Source organism: Jaculus jaculus, chromosome 4, assembly GCF_020740685.1.
Source record: "Jaculus jaculus isolate mJacJac1 chromosome 4, mJacJac1.mat.Y.cur, whole genome shotgun sequence".
In the NCBI taxonomy this organism is placed as follows: Eukaryota; Metazoa; Chordata; class Mammalia; order Rodentia; family Dipodidae; genus Jaculus; species Jaculus jaculus.
In genome coordinates this window covers 31,931,378-31,958,355 of record NC_059105.1, presented here as the reverse complement: position 1 = coordinate 31,958,355, position 26,978 = coordinate 31,931,378, and the positions used below count along the sequence as shown (strand labels likewise).

General features: G+C 43.5%; 1 protein-coding gene across 3 annotated transcripts in view; it reads right to left on the bottom strand.

Moving 5' to 3' along the window:
- The window catches only part of Plekhm3 (pleckstrin homology domain containing M3), a 174,632-nt gene that overhangs the window by 86,191 nt on the left and 61,463 nt on the right, over positions 1–26,978 (bottom strand). For all 3 annotated transcript variants that reach the window (XM_045147391.1, XM_045147393.1, XM_045147392.1), the window contains 2 exons: positions 25,628–25,773; positions 12,683–12,876 (listed from right to left, as the gene is read on the bottom strand). In XM_045147391.1, coding sequence (XP_045003326.1) covers positions 12,683–12,876; positions 25,628–25,773 — 340 coding nt within the window. The remainder of the gene's footprint in view (positions 1–12,682; positions 12,877–25,627; positions 25,774–26,978) is intronic.

The following is a 26,978-nucleotide window of genomic DNA, read 5'->3' as shown; positions in this document are numbered from 1 at the left end:
TAGAACCTACATAAACAGTGAGGATAGCAGTGTAGGCTTGTGATCCTAGTGCTGGGAAGGCGGAGACAAGAGAATCCCTGAGGCTTGCTGGCTGGCTTGTGTAGCCAAATCTGTGAGGTCTGTGGGTTCAGCAAGAAATTGGGTCTCAAAATAAATAAATAAACAAGGTAGAGAGCAATTGAGAAAGACATGAGGATGGAGCTACTATTTTGTGGCTTCCTGTACATTAAGTGACCTCACTGTACCACAGTGGTATTTATTATTCATTAGGTCCAGCAACATTTCTGGCCTTCATGTGCATGTACACACATGAATCCACACATGAACACATGTGCACCCTCACCCTTGCCAAAAAGGAGTTCAGACAACAGAAAGTGATAGGGGATTAAAGGGAGGAACGTTTTTAATTAAAAAAAAAAGTTATTTGCAAACAGACATAGAAGATAAACAATGGGTGTGCCAGGGCCTATAGCCTCTGCAAATGGACTCCAGATACATGCCACTTTGTGTATCTGGCTTTACATGGGTACTGGGGAATTGAACTCAGGTTGTTATATTCTATAGGCAAGTTCCTTAACTGCTGAGCCATCTCTCCAGTCCCAGGAACCTTTTTCCTTCCTTCCTTTCCCTCCTTCCTTCCCTCCTTCCTTCCCTCCTCCCTTCCCTCCTTCCTTCCTTCCTTCCTTCCTTCCTTCCTTCCTTCCTTCCTTCCTTCCTTCCCTCCCTCCCTCCCTCCCTCCCTCCCTCCCTCCCTCCCTCCCTCCCTCCCTCCCTCCCTCCCTCCCTCCTTCCTTCCTTCCTTCCTTCCTTAACAAGGTGAGAAATGAAGATAGCTTGAACTGGCTGGAGAGGGGCTTACCAACAGAGCTCTGTAGTAAATCCTCAGGTCCTGGTAACTCACAGGAAGAAGCATGCAATGTTCAGTTCTCTGCTCTGTCAAGTAGGCCTACCAACAGAGATGTCTCTAGTACATGCTTAGGTCCTGGTAACTCACATGGAGGGGGCCTGCCAACAGATTTCTTTGGTGCTGGTAACTCCCAGGAAGAAGCATGCATTGTTCAGTTTCCTCCCTGGTCAGGTAGGTAAATGGCCACTTCATTTGCTGACATAGGGAGGACAAAGACTCAGGTTTTGGAGAAAAGTACTTTGGCTGTTGGGGGAGAAGAGTGGAACTGTGTGGCGTGGCCAAAGAGAGTCTCCTGAGTCTGGCTAGATCTGTGTGTCCACATCCTGCAGGTTTTAGGGAAAACCATGAGATAAAGGACAGCTTAGGACATTGAGCTGGGAAATGAGTAAAGGTTGGACCCCAGAGAAATAGTGGGCTTTAGGGACTGATGTGGGGAGGACACTGGCAAGGAGAACACTGGCAGGGAGAGGGAGAAGGGGAGGGAGGGAGGGCAGGAGAACCACATTAGTGAAGCCAAGGAGGGGATCCATTCAAGGAGGATGAAGGGGTCACTGTATCAGGGGAGAGGCGGAGTAGGCCAAATAACTTGAGGAAGGCTCTGAGAACTAAAGAATAAGTGGTGGGAGGATCTGGCAAACAGGAAGTCATTAGTGACCTCAGGTAGCAGTTTCAAGGAGGAGGGGTGAGGATGGTAGATGACTCTTGTAAGAAGTTAGCTTTACATGAAAAGAGAGCAAGTGGGCCATCGCTGAAGAAGAATGTAGGATGAAGAAAAGATTTTCCTTTTTAAAAAGATGGGAAAGACTTTGGCAAGTTAATATGCTAAAATAAAGATACTAGTAGAGAAGCAGGAATGAAAGCACAAAAGAAGGGGTAATTAACAGAGCAGGGGACCCAGGAAAGGCCTAGGCCTACAGGAAATGGGATGTGGACCCAGTTGGAAACTCACCCCTACACACACATACACATACACACACACACACACACACACACACACACACACACACACACACACCAGTGTTTCTTAATTGAAATGCTATTTTTTTTTTACTGCAGTTATATAAAACGCAGGTTAATTTCTCTAGTGTAACCCCCAAACTTCACCATATTAGGAACCCAAGGCTGCAAACTAACTGGAGGTTATCTGACTTAGCAGCCTTTTGGTAAACAGGATCCTTGCTACAAAAGGTCACTGTCTTGGTTTTGGATGAAGTTGCTGTTTTGGGGCTTTCTATGCATTAAGTGACCTCGCTGTACTACGGGGTTATTAATCACTGGGTCTGGCAGCAGTTCTACCACAAGCATGGCCCTGCTCATGCCAGTGCAAGTTCATCTGGCTGGCCATGACACCAAGCTGAAGGACAAAAGAGATAAGGAAAGGCCAGCCCACACTTGTCTCATCCATCAAAGGACATCACATCACTGGCAGGTTGCAATATCAAGTTCCCTGGTTCCAAAGAACACTGGAGAATCCTACTATAGGATCATGACATCAACTAGCACAACTACTTCTAGTGCCTGCATTTTCCATTTTTTATCATCTTTAGAATTGCCTGTCACACTGGGAAGGTAACTTAGATTCATTTACAGATAGCTCGGAGAAAGGTGAGAAATTGAAAAGGAAAAAGGTCGTACGTGATTCAGAGCCCTTATATTAGCTGATGCTTTGGGTTAAACATTCAGGGATAATTGCTATGAAATCAGTCAGTAGTCTTAACTAAAAAGCTATGACTGGGGCCTCATTCCATTTTGTTCCATGACATTAAGTCAAATAAATCAAAATTCCTTTAACTTCAGTAATTTCTGAGGACTTCATCTCCCACCAAGTCCTGATGCTCATGAAAGAAAAAAGGACTGGCTTAGGGTCTGAAGGAATGAGGGTCTCTGTAAGCTTCTGATATATTTAATTCTTAAGAGTTGCATAACTGGCACTTCAAACCCGAGGACCAGGCTGGGGAGATGGGTCAGTTGGTAAAGTGCTTGCTGCATAAGTGTAAGGACCCGAGTTTAGATCCCGACACCCATGTAAATGCTGGGCCTGTACTAGTACTTCAGTGGTGGAGGCAGCAGATGCCTGGGCCAACCTAGCTAGGTAGACTAACCAAATCAGTGAGATATCAACCTCTGGTCTTCACATGCACACATATGCATGCACATCTGAACATGCACACCCTATGTATGAACACACATATATATGTGCAAACATACCACAAACACATACACACACACACACAAACACACACACAAAGGTAAAAATAAAGGGGGAAGGGTATAATAGAAATATCTCAGGGTAAATAGGCTTTAAAGACTTAAAACACACACACACACACACACACACACACACACACACACATGCATGCACACACACACACACAAAAGGCAACCTAACACCAAATGCAAACCTCCAGAATTTGATTTCGAATGGGTCTCACAGAAGGCTATGGATAGAAGTGGATTAAGAAATAATTTCCACAGAAAAGTCATTTATTCACATAGTACTACTATGCTTTTCAAGAATATGTGCTCTGGGGTAGGTAATTTCTGTGAGTTGAGAGAGCCCCTGTGTTGCTTGGGAGGGCACTCACACCCACACAGAAATCAGCAGAAAGCACTATGAAGCATCCCCAGGCAGATGTAATTTGGTGTTCATGATATGAGCTGCAGACCCTTCATGAAATACTTACATTAGGCTGGATGTGGACAGGACTCGTACGTCCAGCCATGCTCCAAGCTAATGGAAAAACAATTTTAAATCAAAGGCAGATATTTCGATAGCAACCCACGTGGAAGTAGCAAGCTTCAAGTCATTTCTCTAGATACCTCATTTTGCTAATCTCATTGGCTGAAAGAATGGCAAGATTGCACCAGATATTTTATCTGGGCAGATAGTTACAAGAAATGAGGGTCTCTTTTACCTGCTCATTCAGAAATTGTTCTTAAGTTCCTTAGCAACAATCTAGAGGGTAGAGTAGATATGACTGGGAAATCATTTTGGTTGTGATTATTCTGGGTTCTGATAATAAAAGTGACAGATTAGATTACAGCTGTCATGCCTCCTAGCTCAAATTCTTTAGGTATTTTTAATAGTAGCAAGACTATGGTACTTTCCTACAATGTTTCAGAAAATCAGTTTAGATAGTTCACATACATTTCATTTTAATCTGAGAATAAGACAAAATAACTTCTCAACTTTTTGAAGATTTTTTTCAGTAACAAGGTATGGATGTATCAAGTTTAGTAAAATTATATCTTTTTTCCAGAATTTCTCCTCAAAGTTTATTAATCTGTTTATTTTTAAAAATATTTTATTTCGGGCTGGAGAGATGGCTTAGTGGTTAAGCGCTTGCCTATGAAGCCTAAGGACCCTGGTTTGAGGCTCGATTCTCCAGGGTCCACATTAGCCAGATGCACAAGGGGGTGCATGCATCTGGAGTTCATTTGCAGTGGCTGGAGGTCCTGGTGAGCCCATTCTCTCTCTCTCTCTCTCTCTCTCTCTCTGCCTCTTTCTCTCTCTGTCTGTCGCTCTCAAATAAATAAAAATAAAAAATATTTTAAAAAATCCTTTACTTATTTCAAAGAGAATGAGAGACAGAGAAAATTGGCATGCCAGGGCTTCTAGCCACCACAAACTCCAAAAATATGTGCTACCTTGTGCATATGGCTTAGGTGGATCCTGGAGAATTGAAACTGGGTCCTTAGGCTTCACAGGCAAGTGCCCTAACTGCTAAGCCATCTCTTCAGCCCAAACTAATTTTTGGGGGGGCGTAGGGTTTGAGGTAGGGTTTCACTCTAGCCCAGGCTGACCTGGAATTCACTATGTAGTTTCAGGCTGGCCTCAAACTCACAGTGATCCTCCTACGTCAGCCTCCCAAGTGCTGGGATTAAAGGCATGTGTCACCACGCACAACATTTATTATTGAATGACACTATGTTATACACAGCCTGTGGTTCTCTTTTAGACTGCTGATACTGGGGTGTGTATGCATACATAAATATTATACACACACATATATGTCACTGAATGAGACCTCTGGAGAGGTGAATGTAAGAAAGGGAGCAGCTATTAGAAAAATAGGAATATGCATAGTTTAACTGTAACAAGAGTCTTTTGAACAGACTGGAGGGGGCCAAGGGAGGAACAGCCAGACCAGTTACTACAATAATCCAGGAGAAAACGATGGTGCCTGAGACCCGGTGGCCCTGCGGCAGCAATGGACATGGTGGCAAGTGGACATAATGCTGAAGCTATCAGGGTTTGCTTAGAGGAAGGTGTTCGGCCTGAACAATGGGATGGATGGAGGTGCTGTGAAGTGAGATGAGGAAGGCTGCCAGAGGAGGATGGTTTACAGTGGGAGGCAGGGAAGCCATGTTACCAGATGTGCAAAAAACATTTCACTTTTTGGATTTGGCCTCACTTTCAACATACTCACTCTAGATACTCACTCTAGAAAGGCAGTATCATTCTGGGGTGACAAGGAAGGAATGGGAAAGGAGTTGTGGTAAATTGAGGGACATTTATGGGAACTGGTCTAAAAACTCAGCTAGATGATGAATTTTGCTCCAAGGAAGACGAAGTAGCAAAAATCTCCAGGACATCCACAGACACATGCACCTTTTTTTCCTGGTACTCATCGTGATACTGTTAGGAAGAAAGGCAGTCTTGGTGAAACAAAGTTTTCTTTGCTCAGCAAAACTAATATTTCGGTGGCAGTTCACACTGTATATAGTCATAATTTCAAATAAAATGTGAGGCAGGAAGCGGCAGCTCATGAGGAAGAAGAATCACTTGGGTATTCCCTTATGCCTCCTAAGTCAAGCCCTTATACTGCTTCACAATGATCTATGCCAAAGACAAAACTTAACAAACACAAAGACCAAATGTTCCCTCCCTGAGAACTGACAAAACTGTGTTCTGACGAGTCAGGAAAATGGGCTTAAGAGCTTCCTGAGCAAGCATGAGGGCCTGAAACTGCCTGAGTTTGAATCTCCATAACCTACTAAACAGCTGGCTGAGCCCATGTGTATCTGGGGTTCGTGAACTGCAAGATTCAGAATCAGTAAGAGACTGTCACAAAAGGGGTGAGTGACAGGGATACCCACTGTTCTCCTCCGGGTGCCATATGAGCCCACAGGGCACCCGGGTGAGTACTGTGAGTGCTTCATCAGTGTGCACGTGTGCGCGCGTGCACACACACACACAAACACACACACACATGCATGTGCATGCGCACATATGGCCTACTGCCCTTAGCTACTTTTATATCACAGTGGGAACTTTGGTTTTACCAGCCATACCAAGTCCCCACACCCTACTGCTGATAACAGAGAACCGGACTACTCAAGTAGCCACAAAAATTTCTCAGGACTGGATGACTTCAGTCCTCAGAAGAGAAACAAAGAACTTAATTGGGATTTCTGAATAGCTAGTCCAAGAAGTGGTGTCAGTATAGGTGATGATTTCAGCAGTCCAGGGTAAGGAGAAAAAAAAAAAACAGAATTTTTTAAAATTGACCTGCTTTTAAAAAATGGTTTGATTTCTGAGGCTGTTTGTATGTATGTGTATGTGTGTATGTGCGTGCATGCATGTGTGTGTGTGTATACATACATATATATAATTTTTTAGTGTCATCATATCCTTAGATAAGAAGATTAGGAATAGATGGTAATACTTCATTGTTTTTATGTCTGTTTTGGCTATATAGAAAGCAACCCTGCAGATTGTTGACACATTTTTTTTTTAAGTTTCCAGGTCTGGGAAATGGAAAGGTCTGGCAAACAGTGACCTTTAGAAAATGTACTTGCTGGCACTAAGCCAACTGTCCTGCCTGGATCTCCATGGCTGATGGAGCCTGCTGATGAGCACAGACCTTTGTGTCAGCAATCCCCCACCTCCTGTGCCCATTGATGGGGTGCCACCTTCCTCTTTTCTTTACTCTCTGCTAATGAGCTTAGTCAAGTCTTCAGGAGGAATGAAAAGATTCCTTCTAAGAGCGTGTGCAGAGAGTGGTAAGGGGCCCTTGTCACCCCAGCATGGGGAAGCAGAAGCAGGAGGACCACTGCAAGTGCAAGGCTGGTGTGGTCTACACGGTGAGTCCCAGGCTAGCCTGGGCCACACAATTAGAAGCAGCACTGATCTAAGCATCAGAAAGTGTGGCTCCAGACAGATTCTGCTGCTTGTCACTTTGGATAAGTCACAGTCACATCACTTATTCCTAACTATCTTGTGCCCTATGTACCTGAGAAGGCTGCTCCAGGAATAAATGATATATTTCTGGGAAAGCACCTTTATTTATTTTTTAAATTTTATTCATTTATTTATTTATTTTGGGGGGGGTGGGCAGAGAGAGAGAGAGAGGCTGAGAATGGGCATAACAGGACCTCTTGCCACCACAAACAAACTCTAGACATATGTGCCACTTTGTGCATCTGGCTTTACATGGGTATTGAGGAATCAAACCCAGGCCTTTAGGTTTTGCAAGCAAGTGCTTTTAACCACTGAGCCATCTCTCCTGCCCAGAAAGCCTCCTTTTTAAATTTAATGTTTTGTTTTATTTTAAAGTAACACTTTTTTAAAAAATTTTTATTTATTTATTTGAGAGCGACAGACACAGAGAGAAAGACAGGTAGAGGGAAAGAGAGAGAATGGGCGCGCCAGGGCTTCCAGCCTCTGCCAATGAACTCCAGACGCGTACGCCCCCTTGTGCATCTGGCTAACGTGGGACCTGGGGAACTGAGTCTCGAACGGGGTCCTTAGGCTTCACAGGCAAGCGCTTAACCGCTAAGCCATCTCTCCAGCCCTGTTTTATTTTATATAAATTAAAACAGGTTATAATCTTTTAGCCCTGGCCCCAGCTCCCATTGTCCTAGAGGACCTTCTCAGTGGGATTATGGATTAACTGTGGGGTCTGAAGGCCTCAGTCAGTCCCTGTGGGGTGGGGGAGGGACCTGCCTCAGGGTATTCCTACTTACTCTGTGGCTCTTACAATCTTCCACCCCTCTTCCACAATGTTCTCTGAACCATGGCAGGCCTGTTGGCAGTCTGAATTGGTGTTAAGATTTCTATAGCCTATGGACTTCTGCTTTGATAGGCTTTGACTGATCACCGTATCTGTCACCATTGCCCTGGAGCTGGTTGTCAGGCTAGCCGTAAGAGTAATATTTATGTCACTACTTCCCCTGCAATTTCCCTTGGGCCCTGGAAAGCCTCTTTTAATTGATGAAAACCACAATTATCTCACATATAGTAAACAACTATGCAAACGTGATACAATATAAATATATTAAGAATCATTCACAGGTGGTATGTGTAGACTTCTACTTCAGACTATAACTAAAAATAGCAATTTCTTGGCCTTTAAGAGATTTCCACTGTAGTCAGTGGGATGTGAACCACGTGGGCACTTAAGTGTCAACTGAGTGGTTCAAATGATCACTGCTGGGAGATGGTGGAGGGCATCAGCCCTTGAGTACAGACTGGAAGAGGCAGTTTTGAGCTAAATGGGAGTGGAATACACAGCTAAGAGGGAGACGGCGGTGCGTGAGGAGATGGCCGGGGCAGGGCGATGGCCCAGGTGGGAGGTGAGGAGATGAAGTTGTGTGCGTGGTCAGGGTCAGACCTCCACCAAGACAGCTTCTCACTGTGCAGATGGCTGCACTGTCCTCTGTCCAGTGAGACCGTTTTATGGCACTGTGGTTGTTAAAGACGGGAGGTAGGATTCCCAGACAGGAAACTACAGAAGTGTGAAAGAGGCTGGTCCAGCAGGGTGACAGGAATGAAAGGTAAAGGAAGTATGTGACTAGTTCTTAGGTCTTGGTGGCCTGATTGTAATCTTTGGCTTTGTGGTGGCCATGAATCACTCATTACAGGATGCTCTCTAGGGAACAGCCCTTCAAGTCACTGCACTGCAAATGTCTGGGGAGCATGTTGTACCAGTCTAGCCCAAGCACTGGGACATCTAGGGAACTTCAAAGCTGGCCTTGTGCTATTTCTGCTTCTTTTAAAAGCTTCTTCATGTTTATCTTCTGATAGAACCAAATCTAAGACTTTTCCCAACCCAGGACAGACTTCCAGACTAAATGAGAGCTAAGTCTGCAATATCTAAGACACACTATGTTTATTATTTAAATACATATACTCAGGGCTAAAAGAAATCAAATATCCAAAAAGTCCAGAAACTACCATACATGACTGAAATGGGCTGGGGTTAAGAAAAACAGTGCAGCAATTATAAATACCAGGTGATGCTGGACTTGGGGAGAAAAGAAGAGCACCAGAGGCTACAGACAGAGTCCCACATCTAAATCTGACTGCTGTTACACTGGAATGAGGGAAGCCCTGTGTAATCAGAGCTTCCTAATTCCCAAGAGAAGCCATAAGGTTGCATCCTGTGTGTGCAAAAAAACTGGTTTTTATATGTCAGCAACTACTCCATCATCTCAGAGCTTACAGCGGGCCACCATCCCTGTAAGGCAAATCAAAACATGTTTGCTGGCCAAATCTGGCCTTGAGGTACCTACCTATCTGTGATCTCCAATTTATACTCACACCCTAGTCTGTTCAGTAGAGCACACCGCATCAATTCCTCAGGTCCCTCCCTAATGGCTGCTGATGCAATGTGTCCTGACATCACCGAGTGCCACGATTTCCCAGTCTTTCATGTACATCCACGTGTGGACACGATAAGTAACTCTTCTTGAGAAGGGTTAGGCCTTGAGCTAACTCAGCACAGTTGCCATCTGGGAGTCATCAGAAACAGTACACTGTCAGCACTGTAAACATCTCGGGTTTCACAGAGGACGCTGACTTCTGAACTAATCATGGTGGCCAGTCACGATTTGCAGTATAGGTTTAAGAACAAGGTGACCATTTAACAACAATAACAAAAACAACGGAGATGGAAACCGGACAGTCATAATAATGAAAGCCTTGAAAGCAAATGGTGACTTCCCTAATATGGTGATGACCAAGTTGGCTCCCTGGTGGTTAAGCGCCATTCTAATTAATCAGTCTGTTTTCAGTTTTTTCATGACAGCAATATTAACAGTTTGCTTTATTCTGTTTATACGGTGCTGACAGGTCTTCAGCATGTTGGGCCTGCTTGCTGGAGATTAATGGACACTCTTATACTGAGGTAAAACCAGGCGGGGGGAGAAGACCTTTCAGGACTAGTTCAGAACTCAATTCTCTTGCTATTTTTGTTGAGGTCATTGTTCCCATATTGCTCGTCAGCCCCTCCTTCTTTAAATCTCTAACTTGCATTCTACCAGGCTCCCCTAATTCTTGAAAAAACCCAACTTTAAATGCTATATCCTTAGCTGGAACTAGGGCAATTTACATGACCACTGTAAACCAGGCATGGTTGCGTACATCTTTAATCCCAGCACTCAGGAGGCTGAGGTAAGAGGATTGCAGAGAGTTCAAGGCCAGCCTGGAACTATATAGTGATTCTAGGTCACCCTGGGCTAGAGTGAGATCCTACCTAAAACAAACAACAAACAAAAAAAGACCAATGTGGCTAAGCTTGGCATCTTTAGAGATATTGTGGGCTTGTTTTGTTTTGAAAAAAATCCCTTCTATATAAAAATGGAAGAAAAGGGTGTGAGTTGGCTCTGGCAATGGCAATTTTCAGCATCACATGGATACTGATTCCCCTTGGTCTTCATAGCTCTTTAAATGGACCTAGGAGATGGCAGCATTGACGTGAAACAAAGATACGGCAGAAGTGTTATCATCACAGAGAATCTAAGATTATTCTGCTTAATGTCACATTTCAGCATAAGTTAAAAAGATTTGGAATAATACAAGAAGACCAACTTCCAATCCATACTCTCCTCCCAATAAAAGAAAGCTATAGGAGTATTATTGATCACCAGTGTACTTTTCTTATTCTTTTTGCTTTCCGGAAACAGGATCTTGCAATAAAGCCCATGAAAACCTCAAACTCCCTATGTAACCCAGGCAGACCTCAAATTTGCAATCTTATTGCCTTAGCCTCCTGAGTACAGGGATTAAAGGTGTATGCCACCACACCTGGCCTCTAGATATTATATTATTTTAGTGAATGAATGATTTATTTGTTCATTAATTCATTTATTGTACCTTTTGAATGTGTGTATGGTATGCAGGTATGTATGTGTGTTCATATGTGAGTGGGCACATGTGTGTGTGCACATATATGCATGCAGAGGCCAGAGGTTGATGGTGCCTGTCAAACTCAGTCTGCCTAGAACTTGCTGAAAAACAGCTAGGTAACACCATGACTACCGGTGCAAAGAATTTTGCTCCATGGTAGCTGCCTTTTCATGACTATTTTATAAGAACTTGTCTAGATATTATGTATTCTTTACTATCGACACTTAGTTCTTTTTAAAATGTCTTCTTCTTCAGATGCCTGGGGTCATGTCAGTTTCTTTTGGACCTAATTGGATCTTACACTGCAAACTCTATTCATTGTAATTCTTTCCAAAGGTTCTTATGCAGGTCGGCTTACTTCCAAAAACATTTAACATGAGTAATGTATGCTGCTGGTGATTTCCATTAAAACTAAAAAATCAAAAGGTATTTTTAGGGACATATGAGTGCCATCAACAATTATTTCAAGTATATGGTAAAGGTGAGAATTTCAATGCTCATAAAACCTAACTGTAAAAGAAGGAATTTTATGAGAGTAAGCACATTTTGGCTTCAACTTTATTTTAAGGCTGTGAGCCTGGTTTGGACTTGTATGCTCTATGAACTATAAGCTGACTTAGTTATGGGAAAGCAGCCTGTACCACCAGCAAGGTGAAGATGTGAAGTCCTGGCCGTGTACATTTTAATCCCAGCTTTCCTGCCTGCAGCATTTACCAAATCTGGTAGTTATTTATGTATGCAAAATAAGATTGGGCCCAGAGTATTGGCACATGCCTGCGCTTGGGAGACAGAGGTAGGAGAACTGCTGTGGGTTCGAGGCCAGCCTGAGACTACAGAGTGAGTTCCAGGTCAGCCTGGGCTAAAGCAAAAGCCTTCTTCTACTGCGCTCCCCCAAAATAAATAAGACTGGAATAACCACTTACTTGTTTCCCTTTAAAAAGGATTATGAAATTTAGACATGATTATGTTAATTGGTGCTACGTGGGAATTTTTTGTCTGTTTGTTTTTGAGGTAGGATCTCACTTGACTTGAAATGCACTATGTACACTCAGGGTGGCCTTGAACTCACAGTGATCCTCCTACCTCTGCCTCTCAAGTGCCAGGATTAAAGGCATGGGCCACCACGCCCAGCCTACATAGGAATTTAAACTGACAAAAGCTATAAAACAGCGAACAATTAATCAGTGAGACCCAGTCCAAAGATCAGGCTGGGGAGATGGGTCCGTTGGTAAAGAGCTTGGTGCGTAAGTGTAAGGACACCAATTCGGATCCCAACACCCATGTAATGCTGGGCCTGTACCAGTGCTTGCGTGGTGGACACAGGAGATGCCATGACCTCAATTAACCATGATCTCAGTTAACACATTGGTAAGGGAAGGCCTCACTGTCCCCAGCTCTCATCACGGCTGGGAAGCTCGGCGTTAGGCGGAGGGGCTGTGTTCATTTTGCTTGGCTCAATCAAACAGGGGCAGCTGGGGGAGGGGGGAGAGAGTGAAAGCTGAACCGAGAGAGGCAGAGGCAGTCGGAGTAGTGGAAGGTGACACAGAACTAGGGAGGAGAAGACCTGCCTTGGGAAGGCCCTCGGAGAGCATCTACCCATCTCCCTGGGCAGGCAGGACGCCCACATGGGCGCTGACTCTTACCTGCGGCGCAGGTCCTCGGCCACCGCGGCCCGGCAGCTGAACAGGTAGGCGCGGAGGGATTTCAGCCGCTGCCGCAGCCGCACCACGGTGGCCAGCGGCTCGGCATGCAGGTACAGCATGGGGTTCTCCTGCTGGATGTCAATCAGGGGCTCTTCGTACACGTACTCCAGAAACTCTTTAGCCTGCTTGGACACCTGAAAAACAAGCTTTCCGGTGAGTGCCGGTGAACCAGCCAGCGTCCCACACCGCTCAGGCTAAGAGCCATGGCTCAGTCACACAGCCACCAGAGGGAGAACACTGCAAGCCAAAAGGTCCCATGGAACCAAATACAGCTTCTTCCCTTTTCCAGAAACTCAACTGGTAAAAACTGAAAAGAATTCATTCACTCTCTATCTTGATTGTGCTAGTGATTATATGAATCTATATGTGTGATAAAACAAACATAAGATAAAGACAGAACTACTCTGACCCATCACACCCATGTCAATTTTATGGGTTTGTTTTTTAACATCCTACTGTAGTAACCTAAGATGTAATTAGAATGAAATTGGGTGAAAGACACCACAGGACCTGTCCCTTCTGTATATGCATTCTTTTGTGAATTTGTAAGTATTTCAAATGAAAAGCAATAGGGAAAAATAAATTCAAGAGACCAGAAGACCTTTAAAAATCAACACTAATGGGGCTGGGGAGATGGCTCAGAAGTTAAAAGCACATGCTTGCAAAACCTGCAGGTTTAGTTTGGCGTGGTGGCACATGCCTTTAATCCTAGCACTCAGGAGGCAGAGGTAGGTGGATTGTGGTGAGTTCAAGGCCACCCTGAGACTACATGTGAATTCCAGGTCAGCCTGGGCTATATTGAGACCCTATCTCGAAAAACAAAACAAACAAACAAACAAACAAACAACAAAAAACCCACCTGCAGGCCTGAGTTTAATTACCCACTTAAAGCCAGATGTGTGCATTCAATTCCCTAGTACCTATGTAAAGCCAGATACCCACAGTGGCACATGCATCTGGAGTTCTATTGCAACTTTCTTTCTCTCTCTTATAAATAAATAACTTTTTTCTTTAAAAGCAACACATTTTAAAAAAACTACACCTGTGTAATGCTTTTTTGTTGTTGTTCTGGTTTTCAGAAGTAGGGTATTGCTCTAGCTCAGGCTGACTTGGAATTTACTATGTAGTCCCAGGGTGGCCTCAAGATCACCACAATCCTCTGCCTTCCAAGTGCTGGAATTAAAGGCGTGCACCACTACTCCTGGCTTTTCCATAATACTTTTAAAGAATTTTTTAAATTGTGTGCAAAACCACACAAATACTATGAATACTAATAGGAGTATTAAAAGGAATAAACAGATATTCTCAAAAAATGAAAGAAGGAGGGAGGGAAGAAGGAAAAAAGAAGGAAGGAAGGAAAGTGATTATGTGCAGAGTAATTTGAATAGAAAACAGGTTCAAACATACTACTTCAGTGCCCAGAAATGCTCTTATTCAAACACTTTTGAACTTGGGCTGACTCCGACCAATATAGCCATCCAACTCTAAATCATATGAAAGCAGATTTTTGTTTTTTGGTTTTTCGAGGTAGGGTCTCAACTCTAGCCCAGGCTGATCTGGAATTCACTATGTAGTCTCCAGGGTGGCCTTGAACTCACAGTGATCCTCTTACCTCTGCCTCCCAAGTGCTGGGCTGAAAGCAGATTTTCAAACGTCATTGTCATCAGATGAAATAACTTTCACTGGAAATACAATGGGGGGGGGGAGACACTGACTTAAATCCTGTATCACAGGTGAGTGAGTGTTGGACTCTACATGCCAATTCGCTGATACTCAGATATAAACTGCTTAGTGACATACAGTGTTGGCTCAGATTCTATTTATGGAAGGTATAACCTCTCCAGAAAGTTTCCACTAGCACCTCTCTAGAAGTGACGCTGGAATTCAGCACTAACAAAAAAAAATTGTTCATTAAAAAGAAAACTGAAACTACACGAAGTTTTAAAATACCACAGACAAGAAGCTTACTAATGAAGATAAAGAGAATTCGACCTTCTCCTCAAGGGACTCACTGTTTAGTACAAAAGATAAATGTTCAACACAAAAATTACATTCAGTCTGCATCACTATAAAGCTATGGAAGAAGCATATTGATTGATAGCTTAAAGGAGGGAGTAAAATCAGTTCTTTGGAGACTGAGCTATAAGTCAGGATAGGCCTGGAGAAACAGGTGACACTGGGTCTAGGTCTAGAAAAGTAAGTCAAAATTCACTTGGTGGACAGAAGAGAGTTTGGAAGAAAACAGAACAGAAGGTTAACACAGTCATGAAACCTTTTAACACATGCACACAATAATTACACATACAGTGATTATGCACTAGTTAAGAACATGCAGTTCTTATACACACATTTAAAATTCAATATTAGCATTTTTGTATTGTAAAGCTCATACCAAAGTTTGTTTCTTACAGATTGCACAATGCATCATTGTGCAATCTGTAAAAAACACCCTCCCCCCCATAAGCAATTATCTTTGAGGTGCCTGTTTTGCTTCCTGATCCTATGGTGTCCTGCAGAGAATGGCAAAGTTAACAGAACTCACAACCTCTGCAGATCTAATTCACAAAGAAGCATGCAGAAGTATCAAGACTGGAGGCTGTTCAACCAGGCTAGAAGCAACCAGAGGGGGTGAGACAGTCTTTGGTCTTATCTGCGAAGCGCAGACAGAGTGCAGCCCCACAGCAAGGCAGGCACAAGCCTTGTGTGAAGAATGAAACAGGCATGGCCCTGTCCTGAGGATCTCAGAAAGACAAAGACAAAACCGAGTTAAATATTTTAACTGTCATGTTTAAATATTTGCTGTATTGAAATATTTTCAATCAGGAAAAGCTTGATGATGTTCTGGGAAGTGAGACACAACCCACTTGAAACTGTTGCTAAAAAATGATGTATTGTACAATTCAATTAGTCTTTCTGGGTGTATGGAGCACTGTTTATACAGAGTCAGGGCCCTGCTGAATTAGCTTAACAATGCTACCTTTTAGTAGGTGAACAGAAGGACAAAGGGCACTGGCCAGTCTCCCAGGCCTTAAAAGGCTTCTCTCTTCAGGTGGTACTTAAGCCCAAAGCAAAAGAAAAAGAAAGAAAGAAGGAAGGAAAGAAGGAAAGAAGGAAAGAAGGAAAGAAAGAAAGAAAGAAAGAAAGAAAGAAAGAAAGAAAGAAAGAAAGAAAGAATACTTTTGCAGAGACAGTAAAAGCAGGGAGACTAATGGAACAGCAGCTTCTGACAGAAGTATTCATAAACTGAAATGACCAAAAAAGTAAATAAAACATCTAGTTTCAATAACGTGGAAGGTATTGCCTTCCCAGGTTGTTGACTAGCAAGCTTTCTATACAGCGTGTCACTGACGTGACTGCTTGGTTATGAGAACCAATCCTGGCTCCTCCTGGCAACAGCGCTGAGCTCAAGCTCTAGGTTTGGAGAACCCAGTTTTCTGCGGTCTTACTCCATTCACTAAGACCTGGGAGAGGACTTTTGAGACCTATTTGGCTTAAATATTACTTTTTTGAAATACAGCACTGTACCTCCTTTCTGATTTCTAAAGTTCTCAAAGATCCCCTCATAATGGCATGAAGATCCCTCTCAGACACAAGTATAATTAAAAAGCATTTTTAAAAAGAAAAAAATTTAGTAAGAAATGTTAACTTAGGAAAAGATGTTAACAACATTCTTAAGTGATAAAGTTTATGTGAAAGTTTCTTATTAATATAAATATTACATAAATTATATGTAAGGACCAAATACATTCTAATTAGTATCCAAGAGCTGCTGTCCTCTTTATTGCCAAGTGAATTATGAAGACATGAATTGTCTGACTGCAATTTCTGGCATGAATAACAATGTAACTCATAAGTCAGGTGCGAACAAAAAAGTCCTTTATTAGTAAAAATAAAAACAAAAAATAATAACAACTGGTTTGTGCTGGTACTCTTTTCTATGGCCATTAGAATTATTTTTATAGGGGCTGGAGAGATGGTTCAGCAGTTAAGGTGCCTGTCTGTAAAGCCGAATGACCCAGGTTCCATTCCCTAGTACAAACATAAATCCAGATGCACAAAGTAGAACATGCATCTGGAGTTCATCTGTAGTGACTAGAGGCTTGGGCATGCCCATTCTTTCTCTGCTTATAAATAAAAGATAACCTGTCTGAACCATTTAAAAAGATATTTTTTAACAGTTAAGTGTTTCATTTTTTAAAACTATTGGCCTGTTAGTATTTTTACCATGTAATATTTAATACTTATTAGTGATACATCATTCTATTGCTTGCTTTATTTATTGATTTAGATTTTTATTTTATTTTATTTTATTTTATTATTTATTTACAGGGTTTCATTAGGTAGCTTGAGCCCAGGTTGGCCTGAAAATTGAGATATTCCTGACTCCATCTTCCAAATCAGGTGTGCACCACCCTGCCAGGCTCCCACTGCGCATTTGGCATACAGGCAGAACAGCATCAGCCACAGGAATGCGATGTGGCGACGGTGTTTGTGCTGTCACGCACGAGCTGATTCTGTTCCCTGTCCTGCAGGACACAAACCGCAAGAAGTCCCAGTGGAAAGCTGACTCCTCATCCTCCTCACCATTAGGAGGAATGCAGCACATCACCATGAGCTAATAGTGACGAGATCTGTGATGTACACTCATATGTGCACAAATAAACACATGTGCTTTGAACATTCTCTGTGACCAGTGCAGGTTTTAGCATAGCATATTTTGTCAAGACGGTGACAGCTATCTCTTAATAGCAGAGTTCTCACATGTTGCTCAGATTTGTACAATCCTAAAAGAAGTTTCTTGGGATGCTGTTCTGGAATGTTCACCCACAAAATATCTCTGGGTACAAAAGCAGTGGACGAAGGGAATGGAACAGAGGTTTGGAAATGACAGTGGTGGTAAGAACTTTGATTTGGGCTGGAGAGATGGCTTAGCGGTTAAGCACTTGCCTGTGAAGCCTAAGGACCCCGGTTCAAGGCTCGGTTCCCCAGATCCCACGTTAGCCAGATGCACAAGGGGGCGCATGCATCTGGAGTTCGTTTGCAGAGGCTGGAAGCCCTGGTGCGCCCATTCTCTCTCTCTCCCTCTGTCTTTCTCTCTGTGTCTGTCACTCTCAAATAAATAAATAAATTTTTTTTTTTAAAAAAAGAACTTTGATTTTATCACAGAAAGAAAAGACCTCAGAAGAAAACATAATCTCAGGATAACAAGGAGAGGCAAAAGTGACTTCATTCAATTTATCTTAATCTATGTCCCAAGGATTACTAGCCCCACAAAAAAAAAAAAAGAAAAATCAACCCTGTTCCGATGACCTATAAGAAATATCCCTCACAGCACTTTCTTCTCTTGGTGATTCAAACATATGAAAATTCTAAGACATGTTGTACTACAGAAAACCTGCTTGGGCTGCAGATGTAGCTCCTATGTGCAAGGTCCTGGTTTGATCCCCAGCACTGCTCAAAAAGAAAAGAAAGACAATCTGATTACCCAAATCTACTTGACTTATGAATAGAACAGCTGTTTAATGAGATGCTGGGCTTACAAAGGGGTCAGGAGTGGCTGTGAAGACCCCGCCTTCCCCCACCCTCCACATCAGCAGGAGGCAGAGGCATCTCTAACTTTGCTTCTCCCTCTAGTCAAGCTATGCACACCCTGACCTGCGCTCTCCTGGAGGGCCCCTTCTCACCCTCAAGGAGATGGCCCCACAGTGGCCTTCTTGCACAGTGCTATTACAAGTGTGGAACTTGTGAGTGCTCCGGAGAATTCACTGGAGAAACACCGGATTGATCCATTGTCTCACTGAGTCCAGAGAATTCAGGTGACTTATTTATGGTCAATTCACTGCTGAACTAGAGTCAGAAGTCAGATCTCTGGAGACCCTGCTTCCAGGCTCTTTAGCATTGTCTGCAGTTATAGTTTTGTCAGTTTTTAATCACTTTATCATAACTCATCAGAGGAACTCTGCCCATCCTCCACCCTTCCTCCCTGTCAAATGGAAGACACGCTGGCTGCAAATGGAGACAAACTATAGTGTAATATGGCAGTAACAGCATATAGGCTGGCATTTGATTTTTAACTATAAAACAAAAATAAAAATGCAGTAGCCTCTCATTTACTCCAAAGTCACCTATTTAAGAATTTCTTTAATGTTTTTCACCCTCCACTGGATTAAGAGCAGGGCAGGAACCATGTTCCCATTGTTTAGAGTAGTAACAAACAATGAGTAATCTATAGCACTCTGACCATGACTTTGGACCAAACACTTGGACTTTAGACATAATTTTCATAACATATTTAGAATCAATAGAGAAGAAAAAAGAAAGGGTAGCTAGTGGTAGTATAGAACACAACAAAAGTGAAAGCTGACAACAGGAGTGATAGCTGGCTCTCCGGTGCTGAGGGAAAGAATATGTCTGCAAAGCGATACAAGGTGAAAACTGCACACAGCCTTGATTGAGGGTGAGCTGGCAATATCCACCCAAATCACCAATGTCTGTGGCACTGCAGTGAGGAAATTATTTTGATGAAAAAACAAACATGTAAAACATTTTGGGGAGGTTATACAAGAAAAGAGTAATTTGGTTGCTTGTGGGAAGGCGAGAGGAGGGAAATTATCCATGTATGCATGTCCTTTTTCACTTTATATTTTTTTAGGGTTTTTTTAAATTTAAATTTTATTTTTATTTGAAACATAGAGGGGGGAGAGAGAGAGAGAGAATGGGCACACCAGGGCCTCTAACCACTGCAAACAAACTGCAGATACATGTGCCACCTTGTGCATTGCCTTACGTGGGACCTGGAGAATCAGACCTGGGTCCTTAGGCTTCACAGGCAAGCACCTTAACCACTAAACCATGTCTCCAGCCCCCCTTTTTTATTTTAATTTGAAACAGAGAGGGAGGGAGAGAGAGAGAGAGAGAGATAATGGTAGAGTTTTTTGAGGTAGGGTCTCACTCTAGTCCACACTGACTTGGAATTTACTCGGTAGTCTCAGGGTAGCCTCGAACTCACTGTGATCCTCCTACCTCTGCCTCCCACATGCTGGGACTGAAGGTGTGTACCACCATGCCTGGCTTAACTTTATGGATTTTTAAATTTGTTTCAGCTACTTTAGGGAAACCAGCTTTCCTTACCACATTAAACTTGAAAGCTATTTATCACAGGATAGAATGACTATTCATAGTCATAATTATGATTTGGGGCATGAAAATGTTCATTTCTAAAATACATTTTCTTAAATCGACTACATAGGTAACAAATAAAATTTACAAAATCACAAAAATAACAATCCCATTGTTGAATATTTGAAGACTCAAGGTCAGGACAGGAGACGAGCATCTTACCCATCCTTGTGGCACAGTACACAGGGATGTACAGCTTGGGTGTAACATTCCCTCCTACTGGGAGAATCACAGCTGAGGTCTTGAGACTATGAATCCCAATCATGACACTTTTTGGTCCTATTAAAATAGGCGCTGGGGCTAATGAGGAAGACTCAGATGATCTCAACTCTAATTACAGTTTGTTCTCCAAATTTCCAAATGACTCTGATCAAGTGCTTTTTCCCATCAGCAAGCTTTCCACAGCTCTGCAAGGGCAATAGTGCTTGCCTTGAATGACTCTCAAGATAAAGAGACAGGAAGTGGCTTATGTAACATGGAAAACCCCTAGCTAAATGGAATGTGAATCCTCATGCTGAGACCCACAAGCCATTTTACAAAGGCACAACTATAGGGAAATATTTAGAAAGAGTTGAGCTTGAGTTTCTTACTACCTCTTTGTTGTGTCTGGCTGACTGAGTCAGGAGGTAACCTTCAAAGAGAATTTCATTAGAAAATGGCCTCAGAATTTAAAGATAGGGTTTAGCTCTTCTTAATCATGGAGCTCCATTCAATCTGCAGCATCGACTCCAGCAAATGGATGGGATCTGCTTTTAAAAATAATTAGCATTATTAATACTCTAGAGGGCAGACAAGGAAATGCTTAAGATGACACACTTCATTCTGCTCTGCAAAACCATTTTTTTCAGTGGGTAGCCAAGCCAGTCACGTACTTGCTATTAAGGCCAGCAGGCAGATCTAACAGGACGATGTCTGGTTTTAGAAACTGATAGGTCCAAATTGATCCTTACAATTAGGAGCATTAAGTTAATTCCTTGTATCTGAGTGAAGACAGACAGACGCTGGCCTAAATGGAATATGGTTACTTAATGCCACTGACAGACAATGCCGATAAGATCAGAAACCTTCCCTGGCCTGTTGAGAACGTGGGAGGAGTGCTCTGACCCCTCATGTGCAGCGTCAGTGAAGCGAGCGTACCTAATAAATATCTTCCACTAGCTGCCCATCCCCTCAAAATCTACTTACTGAATGACCACAGCACCACGCATCACTGGCAGCTATCCTGGTGGTTCTGGTCTCACAGAAACACACCCACTCTCCTCCAGCAGATCAAGCCTTCAGAAACCAGGCGGACCTCTGTCACTGTCTCAGCCAGCGACTCATTTTCTGTTTGCATTTACCCCTGACTCATTTCATTCTGCTGGCAGGTGTCACCAGCCCTATCCCTTTGCAGATCACAGGGCTGGGACCGCTTCCCTCTGAAGCAAACTCAATCAGCTTTCTTTGTTAAATATATTTTTATCTGATATGCACACAGGCAATATATTTTTAGCTTATATTTTTGAGAATCAAGTACAAGATAGAGAGGAGCATGTGACAATGCCACCTGCAAGAGGGAAGGACAGTATCAGGGGATGAAATGAGGTTTAAGCCAGGGTTTAGGATTTGCTGTGCTGAGCAGAGGTGTGATACAGGCTGGCAGGACAGGAAGCAGGAAGCACAGACGGGACCTTAGTAAAGAGACTAGCAGAGGTGGGTGGACTGAGCGGCTGCAGAGGCGTCCAGGGACCAGAGCACACAAAGGGCAGGGTCTTCAGCTGTATTTCATCTGCAGGCAGTCACGACACCTGGCCCTGATGGAGCTTGTTCTGTGCCAGGCACTGTGCTACGTGCTTCTGTGATTCATGGAACAGCAACCACACCATTATTATCTCCAATTCAGAGATAAAGAAGCTAAGACTAGAAGGTAAGGCGTTAATCTGAGGTAAGATCAGAACCTTCAGGTGAGGTGAGATGGGAGGCAACAAGTACCATTAGGAAGCTACAGACTTCCTTTTTAAAAAAAATTGATTTTGGGCCGGAGAGATGGCTTAGCAGTTAAGCGCTTGCCTGTGAAGCCTAAGGACCCCGGTTCGAGGCTCGATTCCCCAGGACCCACGTTAGCCAGATGCACAAGGGGGCACACGCATCTGGAATTCGTCTGCAGTGGCTGGAAGCCCTGGCGCGCCCATTCTCTCTCTCTCTCTCTACCTCTTTCTCTGTCTGTTGCTTTCAAAATAAATAAAAATAAACCAAAAAAAATTTTTGATTTTTAGAGAGTGAGAAGCAGGGCTGGAGGGGGGAGAGTTGGCATGCCTGGGCCTTACCCACTGTAATTGAACTACAGATGCTTGTGCCACCTAGTGGGCATTTGCAACCTTGTGCTTGCCTCACCTTTGTGCATCTGGCTTACATGGGATCTGGAGAGTCAAACATGGGTCCTTAGGCATCACAGGCAAGTGCCTCAACTTCTAAGCCATCTCTCCAGTCCCAGATTTCCTTTCCATGAATGCTGAGGAGGCTACAAGTGCAGTGGGGCCAAGAACATAGCCCCAAGGACAGGTAGAGTGTGGGCATTTGCTGACTGCCTGGGCAGGACACAGGCGGCAGAAGGAGTGGTTCAGAATGTCTCCCAGGTCTAGCAGTGAAGACTGTGGGGCCATGAGCCATACTCAATGAGTGTGATGCAGCCAATATAGGGCATGTTGACTTTGAAATACCCAGAGGGCATCTAGCAGCATGCATTCCTGCTTACCTACTGTGTGCCAGGAACTGTGCTAAGCCACATTCCATGCACCCAGGGAGCTCAGCTATCACAACTTCTGCCCAAAAAGTGCTCACCACACCATTTCTAGTGCTTTCCTATTAATAACCCAATCTACACAATTCTCTTAGGTAAATGTCTGAATTACCAAAAGTACACGTTTGACCCACACAGTGTGCTGGGCATTGTTCTAGTAGCTTCACATGCTTTAACCCATTTAACCAGCAACCATGCCATGAGATATTACTATCCTCATTTTACAAATGAGGACACTAAACTAGAGTGTCCAAATAACTCATCCAGTTCACATAGCCAATAAGTGACAAAATCAATACTTTCATCCAAGCAGTCTGGGCTCATCTCATAGAGTAGAAAACAAACGAGGGGTGTGAAGGAATGCCCTCACTAACCAAGCACCCAGTGAGAATTAGAGGTATGCTTTGGACAGATGTCTTATTACAGCAAATTCCTGCCGTGATGCTGAAGCAACTGCAATCTTGAAATGTACGCATGACACTGTGGCACAGAGGAGAAAGTCTGGGGTACAGCAATGGAGAAAGGCAACAATTACAGAGCAGGGGTTCCCCAAAGGGAACAACCATCTGGAGCACATGTGGAAAAACAATTGCAAACAGGAGAAAGCAGTCTTCTTTCTCCCAAGATAGCAGGAAAAGCAACGGCAGGTACAAATGTAGACAGACAGATAGGTAGACATATTCATGTCCAATAATGTCCCTTTTCTCCTTACAGCAGGAGACAAGGTCAGATGCCAAGAAGGGTTGGGATGTGGCAACTGAAGACGGTGTGGATGCGAACGGTTACTGGGAAGACTGGAGGCAGAGCTGCCCTGGCGGAAGGAAGACAGAAGCTGGCTAGGTGTAGAGTGGTGGTGGATTTGTAATTCTAGCACAGAGGAGGCTGTGCAGCAGGAGCCAACATTACAGGTGCTAGAATAAAAGAAGCTGATAAAAGCTACTCATGCAAATAGAGAAGGGCTTCCATGATCTTTAACAATACATTCCACACCATAGACTGCTTTTTCTCTTATTCCACAGTTCAACCACTGGCTAAGCTCTCCTGCTGTCAACATGACTATGTCCTCACTGGCTCATCTACCTCATTTCAGCATTTCTCTTCTCCTCTAAGCAGTCACTCATGTCAGCATAAAAAATAATCTGTTATTTTTCTGTTAAACTAGAAGTCAAACCTAACTTGACCCCACTTCCCTTTGAGTTACTCTCCACCTGTCTCCTTTTCTTTAGAGCAAAACTTCTCAGAAGGGTTGTCTACTCCTGTCTTTTATTCCTTTCTTCCTATTCTATGACGAGCCCACTTCAGTCAGACCTCTCCTGCCACCCCATTCAAACTGCTCTCATTAGGGTCACTAATTACCTCCACATGACTAAAGCCAATGGTCAACCCCAGAGCTCGTCTTATTGACCTATCTGCATCTGTCACAGTTCATCTGGAAACACTGTCTTCACGTGGCTTGTCAGGCAGCCCAGACTCCTTCTACCTCACTGCTTATGCTTTCTTGGCCTCTTGGCATCCTTTAGTGCTCCTCTTCTTCTCTCTACCCTCTACTCTCTGAACCTAGAGAGTCTTGAGTCTTCTCCTGTAGTGACTTGTATGTTTATAGCTAACAAACCTGATGTTTGTGTTTTCTTGGATATCCTCCTTGATGGTTAGCAGTTGCTTTGCAAAGCTGTAATTAGCATATCACCACATTTCTCACCTGCTTCCCTTCTAAACAAACAAGAGTCCTCTCTGGGTAGACAAGGTGGCAAGCGCTGGTAATCCCAGCCCTGAGAAGGAGGAAATGGCTGATTCCTGGGGCTCACTGACCTGCAAGTCTAGCTTGCTTGGCAAGTGCCAGGCTGGTGAGAGACCTTGTCTCCAAAAATGTGAACAGTGTGAAGAATGACACCCAAGGTGGTCCTCAAACATACATACATAACATACATACATGCACTTACTTGTGCACACGCATACACACGCCCACTGTTTTGTGGACCTGAGGATGACTTAGTGTGCACTGTTTCTTCCTTGAGTCACATACACCTTCTCCAAAGATCACAGGCATGTTTATGCTTTTATGATTTTCCCATTCTCATCTTCCCCTAGTGTTGTGATTTTGGAGATAAGATCTAATAAAAAAAAAAGTTCTCTCTTAACACTGATAGTTGATTATCAAGGTCTAAAAGCTAAAACTGGGCTGGAGAGATGGCTTAGAGGTTAAGCTCTTGCCTGTGAACCCTAAGGACCCTGGTTCGAGGCTCGTTTCCCCAGGACCCACGTTAGCCAGATGCGCAAGGGGGCGCATGCATCTGGAGTTCGTTTGCAGTGGCTGGAAGCCCTGGTGCGCCCATTCCCTCTCTATCTGTCTTTCTCTTCCTCTCTCTCTCTGTCACTTTCAAATAAATACATAAAAATGAACAAAAAATATTAAAAAACATAAAAGCTAAAACTGTTATAGGGGCTGGAGAGATGGCTTAGCAGTTAAGGCACTTTCCTATGAAGCCTAAGGACCCAGGTTCGATCCCCGAGTTCCCATGTAAGCCAGATGCACAAGGAGATGCATGCATCTGGAGTTGATATGCAGTGGCTAGAGTCCCTGGCATGCTCACTGTCTCTCTTTCTATCTGCCTCTTTCTCTCTTTCTCTCAAATAATTAGTAAGTCAGAGTCGAGAAGCCTTTAAGCTGTGAGGTATGTAAAAAGCATTGGGTAGAATCTGGTGGCATGGCCAGGCATGATGGCATACGTCTACAAGTGGAGGCAGGGGACTTACCGGTGTGAGCTCAAACTGGACTACAAAGTGCCACCCCACCTCAAAAATGAAAATGTGGTTTTATGAGATGATCTAATCCAGTTTTCTTTAACTGATTTATTCATATTTTAATAATCCACTGACAACTTATGAACAGCTAAAGTGTTATTGAGCACACCCAGGGCGTCACCTACCTTATATTTTGAAGTGTCCCAGTTGTGGACTATGCGCGCTGGGATGAGAAAGGTGTCATCCACGTGGCAGCTGCTGCAGAAGTACCACCCGCTGTAGCTGCACACCTTGGCCCTCCCTCTGCAGAGGCCGATGGGCCGCTGGCACCCTGTTCAAGGCAAGAGGTAGTCTGTGATTGCTGCTCCACTTCAAACTCCACAGAACAGGGTTCCACAAAGCTCATATGTGAAAGTCTGCAGCTGGAAAAAAGCTACTGAGAAAACCTGGACAGATGTGTGCCCTTTGACCTAGTCTGACTGTATCTACTCCATCACTTTACTGGGGGATTAGCTTAAGTGTCACCTACCTGGTCCTCTCTGTGGTCTCCTCTCATTCAATCTCTTCTGCATGCAGCTACCAGATAGCAGTTTCTCTACAACCCCAACTTTATTTCCTCACTGCCACTGAGGTACTACATTTGCACTGGGAACTTCTCATCTAGGTTTGCTTAGCTTACACAAAACCTCTAAAAACAATACACTACCAGCTCTATTTTACTGATGAAGAAATGAAGAAGCTGAGCACAGTGATGCATGCTTGTAGCTCACAACTTGGGGCAGGAGGCCCTTGAGTTCCAGTTCCTGGGCAACAACAAGGTAAATTCCAGACCAGCCTAGGCAACTTAGTGAAACCCTATCTCGAAAACCCCCTTGGGTGGAGATGTAGCTCAGGTGAGTACAGTGCTTGCTTACCTACCATGCACAAAGCGCTAGGTTCAATCCCAGCACTGCATAAAACCAGGTTTGGTTACACACACTTGTTAACCCAACATTCAGGAGGTAGAAGCAGGAGGAACAGAAGTTCAAGATCATCCTCAGCTATAGATAAAGTTCAAGACCAGCATGATCTACATGAGACCTTGCCTCAAAAAAAAAAAAAAATCAAAGCAAAAACCAGTAAATGTATGGAAGGGAGGAATAGAGGAAAGGAGGAATGGAGAGAGGAAGAAAGGAAGGGAGGGAAGGAACGAATGAATGAAAGAAGGAGGAAAGAATGGATTTTACAAGGTTAAGTATGCTGTCTGAGATTATCCAGCCAATACTAGGTGGATTTTAGATTTGTTTCTGATGCTGAAAGCATCCTAAAATCTGACACATATCTTTTCTTTGCTTACAAAAATCCCTGTAAGAACTTTGGCCTTTGGTCCCACTTCACCTTTCCAACTTTCCCTCCCATTCCTCTCCTTTGTGAACAAAACCAGTTTATCCCAGAGCTCACATACCACTTGCCCCAAACCCCAGGCAAACACAGTGGGCTCATTTCATACTCCATGTAGTGGTGTACAACACTTCTCCTTACCCTACCACATTGTCA